This window comes from Malus domestica, chromosome 10, assembly GCF_042453785.1.
Source record: "Malus domestica chromosome 10, GDT2T_hap1".
NCBI classification, from domain to species: domain Eukaryota; kingdom Viridiplantae; phylum Streptophyta; class Magnoliopsida; order Rosales; family Rosaceae; genus Malus; species Malus domestica.
In genome coordinates this window covers 37432713-37438123 of record NC_091670.1, presented here as the reverse complement: position 1 = coordinate 37438123, position 5411 = coordinate 37432713, and the positions used below count along the sequence as shown (strand labels likewise).

Here is a 5411-nt window from a genome sequence, read left to right as displayed (position 1 = left end):
TTAATATTTTGTGGTATCCACTTGTGTAAATACTTTAAATTGACGATCGAATATGTTCATTGTATTCATAAAGGGTCAAGGAATGTATCTGTAAAAATCATCAAAATCGGAGTTAAATGTACCGTTAAATCGTGATTTTTCGTTTATAACCGTCGAAATATTTTGTCCCCGTTACTTGATATTTGCATGTTCGTTTGTTGCCATTTTTGGCATACGCGATCTCGAATCATATACAAATAAGTTTGACGGTTGGATCGTTCAAAATATTTTCGTACAGTGCGTTTCCTTTCAAGTTCAGTGGTATATATATTTACTATGTAGATTTTAATTTATTTATTTTGTAGTTATAACACTTAAGAGATTGAATGATATATATGTTAAAAAATTATTATGGATTTTTGTTAGAAAAATATATTATTGTGGGGTTTAAGTAAAAAAAAGAATTGAACTTGAATGGAGTAAAATCACATTTTCAGTAAAATTTTTAATAATTTTTTAAAAATAAAAATAACTTGCGTGACGCTTTAATGTAATCGTCGCGCAAAACCACTTTGCGCGACGTCAAATTGTATACCTACGTCACGCAAACTTGATAATTTTGGCGGATGAAAAATAGGTGAATAATGAAAATTTTTGGCGCTGAACCCGTTGACCTATTTCTTCCCTTTCGCTCTTTCTTTCCCGTATCTCCCCTACCCTTTCGCATAATCCTTCATCTTTCCCCTTTCCCGTATCTCCCTCTCGCTATATCTTTCCCTCATCTACTCTTCCCCTTTCGCATTATCTTCATCTTTCCCCGCATAATCCTTCATCCCAATTAGTTGCAGCAAAAGAAAATTTCTTAATTGTGGATCCGCAAATGCTTCATCTTTCCCCTTTCCCCTTTCCCGTATCTCCCTCTCGCTCTATCTTTCCCTCTCGCCCTCTCGCTCTATCTTCCCCGTCACTCTATCTCCCCTTTCCATAATCCTCATCTACTCTTCCCGTAGTCCTCATCTCCTCTATCTCTCATTTTCGCCTTGATCCCCAAATCTTGAACCCAGTACCGCAGCCACACGAATCTCGAAGCCGACGTGAATCAAGTCTCAAATTCAAGGTAAGGGTTTCTGATGCAAATGTTGGTCTGGTTACTGAATTTAGCTGATGCAAATCTCGAAGGCTTCAACATTCGAAGGCTTGACTGATTAATTTATGATTATGAGATGGGTTTTGTTTAGTCTCCAATAACTCTCAATATCTCTGATTTTATGAGATGGGTTTTACTGATTAATTTATGCAAATGTTGGTTTGGTTGAAATAGCAATTGAGTCTCCAACATTCGAAGGCTTGACGTTCTTGTGTGGTGTTTTTCTCCCTCTGTGTGCAGACGGTTCCTGCTTGTCAAAATCTCCAAGGCTTGACGGTTCCTGCAGACGGTTCCGGCTTGACGTTCTTTGCTGCTCCGTATAAATTAGCTTGAGGGTGAGCCTATCACTGTCCCTCACCTAATTGTAAACAGCAGTTTCTCAGCAGCCTCACCTACTTGTGGGGTTTCCTTCTTTGAATGGTTTTAATATGGTATTCCTGACGTTGCTATTATGTAATTGCCTTTTCTTTTCAAAATTTCCCTTAATATGATATATGTAAGAAAAGGAGGGCGAGGGTTTTGGTTTACAGTGAGGGATGAATGGGCACTATTCAGCTTTGAATTTACAGAAATGCCAAAAATTTAACTCTTGATATGTTTCGTGTGTTAAGGAACTAGTACATCAAACTGTAGAGCCAATAGGTAACTTACTATTGGGCTTTGCTTCTCATTAGACTTGGTCTCCAGTCTCAGCCAGAATATTCTCCAGTGAAGACTCAATTTTCAATACAACTCCAGTGGATGCCTTTACCAAACCAAAAATGAATAAACGTAAAATGAACCAATAGAAATACAATTCCATTATGATTTCTTGAAAAATGTGTAGAGTACCTTTTAAATTGTTGCTCGTCCTCAGGTCTTTGAGAAGTCTCTGCTATGCACTTTAACCCTTGATGAGGTACATATGTTCTTATAATTGATTTGTCTTTCTGTCTTTGTATCTAAACATGTGACAATATTTTTTAATATCTTTGTTCATTGAGCTTCTTTTCTTTAGTACCTAGATTTGTACCTCATCCGCGTAGATGGCTTAAGAAGAAGAATATCATGCGCTGTTGAAAGAGAGCATGGCTTGGAGTATTCATTAATCAGGGAAACCTTTCAGGTTTGTTTTTATTTTTCACTTATATAAAAACGTAATTCATTTTTGCGGCGAAGTTACAAGGAAAACTAGTTGGGATTAAACTTACCACAATTACTAAATTGCAATTAAATTGTATGTGTCTCTTGGTCTTCTAAATTAAGTGAGGTTTGGTCAGGGGTGGGTGGGGTGGGATTACAGGTGTTACATTGTTGTTTGCATATTCACTAGCTTGTTATTTTGTATATAAGCGTAACTCAGCTAAGTTTATTACGAAAGTTGCTTGACAAGTGCTAAATTGCTGATCGGGCATATGTCAAGTTTTGTTTAAACTGCTGAAATGGCATGCTGTTAAATGGAAGAATGAATAGAGAGTACTAGTGTATTTGGATATGTTTTCGGTGATTACTGCCTAGTTGGTTGTTAACATAATTTTGTTATTCTTCTGCCTGGAATCAGGTGGAAGGTTGCGTTATATGTTTGTTAAAATCATTGTGTCTCCTGCTGTCATCTCCGGGATGCCTAGAGCACATGTAGTGAGCAGTCTTGCAATTTTTTCACACATGGTTTATTTGTTCAGTTTTCTTGCCTTTTTCTTCTAGTTTCAAATGCAAGAAAGGATTAGTTTCTAATGTTATATTTTTATGGTTCAAAAAGTGTAGATGTCGCGGTTGATCACTCGTCGTAGGAGTGTGACCAATGCGCCTCCCGCATTATCACCATCTACTGCTCCGGCCGTGAGTGCTCCATTGATTGGGGAGCCTACACCTTTCATTGAGGCTACTGCTACGACATCCCAGGTGCCATTATCATCGACGTCATCAGTGTCCGTTCAGTTTCTCAATGCACGGCGGCCTCACCGGCGTCGCCGTGATTCAGAGTCTTCTATTCACAGTTCCTCGTCATCCAGAGTCGAGGATGGGGGCTCCCCTCCAGGTAGTTTTTTTTTTCTAATTCTCATTATGTTGTATTTTTTTTTCATTTTAAAATTATTATTTTTATGATTGTGAAAATCTGCTGGATTGTGAAAATCTGTTACGGGTTGTGAATTACTGTTATTTTACTTTTTTAAGGTTTTGGGAAATGATATATTGTTAGGGGAGGTTTTGCAGAATTTTTTGTAGAAATTTAAGCTTAGGGTTTTCACCATAGTTTTTTTGGGCAGCTAAAAAAAACACCAGGGGGCCTAATCGAATGCTGAAGGCGGCACAAATGGTACGTCTGTCCGCCTCCTTGATCAAGATTGCATATGACTCGCGACATCGTGGAGCGGCTACCTCACAGCAACATAGTATCGTCGTTACTAGCTGTGGTTATGTTATTAAAAATTGTTGTCCTATGCAATGGAAATCTTGGGCAGAAATTCCCGAGGAGACGAAGATACTGGTGCGAGACAAGTTGTCGGTTAGTATATTAATTTTTAGCCTTTTGTCATTTTTTTTTTCAATTATGTTTACAAATATTATAAGCCAAAGTGTACTATCTTAATATTATTAAATTTCTTACTATTATTTTGTTGTTTTTCATATTTGTAGGTCAATTTTGATTTTAAGGACATATCCCCCGAGGTCATCACCTACTTAGATGAGACCTTTGCAAACCGGTACAAAAATTGGAAGAGCGATCTTCATGCGCATTTTAAGATATGGGGTGATGTGGAGACTGCTCGCCTACAGGGTTGCCCATCCGAGTTGGCGGACCGGCGAGAGGATTGGGAGTGGCTTTGCAACCATTTTACGGACCCAAAATTTGTGGTATGTACATAATATTTTAATAATAATTCATTAATGTTTTAGTTATTTTTTTAAGCATTTTAAAATAATTGCTTTTAAATCGTCACACTAACATCTATATTATGTGTTTCACAGAAGAAATCTATTGCTGGCAAGATTGCTCGGGAGTCAAAGACACTTCTCCACCATTCCGGTTCGAAACCCTTTTCGTATAGGCTTGAGGCACGACGTGAGGTAAAAGTATATTACTTTTGAAATTTTATACAATTTATTTTTTATTATTGATTAATAAAATTTTCTTAATGTTTTTTTTTTCTTCAGGAGGGTTCTAAGTTCCCAGAGATCGACGTGTTCAATGACGTTTACGTTCAACCTGGCGATGAGACCAGTGAGCAGCTTTATGTAAGTATATGTAATTGTTATTATTCTTATATTTATGAATCGTTCAAATAATATTTATATTTTGTTATTAAACATTATATGTTTTTTCTTTATTATTACAGGCTTCTATGGTGGAAAAGCGTGATGTTGTTCTCCAAGAAGCAACATCGCAACTTCCCCCGGATACCCCGATTGAGGACGTCACTGTATCCGATGATGCAGGTTTTGAGATCATGACTGAGGTCCTGAATCAGAAGTTCGGTCGTCGTCATGGCAAAGTTGTTCGGGGCATGGGGAAGGCGCGTGTTCGTGAAACGGGTGCCTCCTCTTCCAGATCGACCACAGGAGAGGTCAATGCTCTGAAGGAGGAAGTGACAACCTTAAAAGGTCAGCTTGTAGCCCAGAATGAGCAGATGAAGGTTCAGAACGAGCAGTTGAGGGCCGAGAACGAGCAGATGAAGGTTCAGAACGAGCAGTTGAGGGCCGAGAACGAGCAGATGAAGGCTCAGGTTAGGACCCATGACGACAAGATGAATATGATTCTACAGGCCTTAGCGATATCCGGTCTTCAAATCCAGATGCCATCACCTGATCTTGTTCCACCTTCGACTTCCCAGCCATTTCATCCAACTGATACCTAGTAGTTTGATGTATCAAACCTAGAAGACTACTTATTGTAGTTTTTTCTTTTTTTGTTCGGACATGTTGTATGTATATTTTTATGTAGTTTATAATTAAATACTTTTTATTGGTTTATTATTTATTTTTTAGAATTGAATTACAGTATTTATTAAAAATTATATCAAAACTTTTTTTGTCCCCAAAAAAAAAAAGTTTGCGTGACGAAGAAGTTGCATAGGTCACGCAAAGTGCCTTTGCGTGACGCACAATCCTACGTCATGCAATTTTTTTGTCCAAAAAAAAGTTTGCGTGACGACGAAGAAGTTTCCTACGTCGCGCAAATATCTTTGCGTGACGCATATACGTCGCGCAAAGTAGCTTTGAGCGACGCAGGCAACTTCTTAGTCGTCACGCAAAGTAGCTTTGCGTGACGTATATCTACGTCACGCAAAGCTACTTTGCGCGACGT

At 38.2% G+C, this 5411-nt stretch overlaps 1 protein-coding gene across 1 annotated transcript; it reads left to right on the top strand.

The window, feature by feature from the left end:
* The first annotated feature begins 1514 nt into the window (after window positions 1–1514).
* LOC139187717 (uncharacterized) lies at window positions 1515–5077 on the top strand. Its single transcript, XM_070806670.1, has 9 exons — window positions 1515–1524; window positions 1983–2024; window positions 2124–2231; window positions 2870–3143; window positions 3373–3611; window positions 3743–3961; window positions 4076–4174; window positions 4262–4342; window positions 4444–5077. Exons 4-9 carry the CDS (start codon window positions 2870–2872, stop codon window positions 4960–4962), a joined length of 1431 nt encoding a protein of 476 aa, XP_070662771.1. The 5' UTR covers window positions 1515–1524; window positions 1983–2024; window positions 2124–2231; the 3' UTR covers window positions 4963–5077.
* Window positions 5078–5411: the final 334 nt, after the last annotated feature.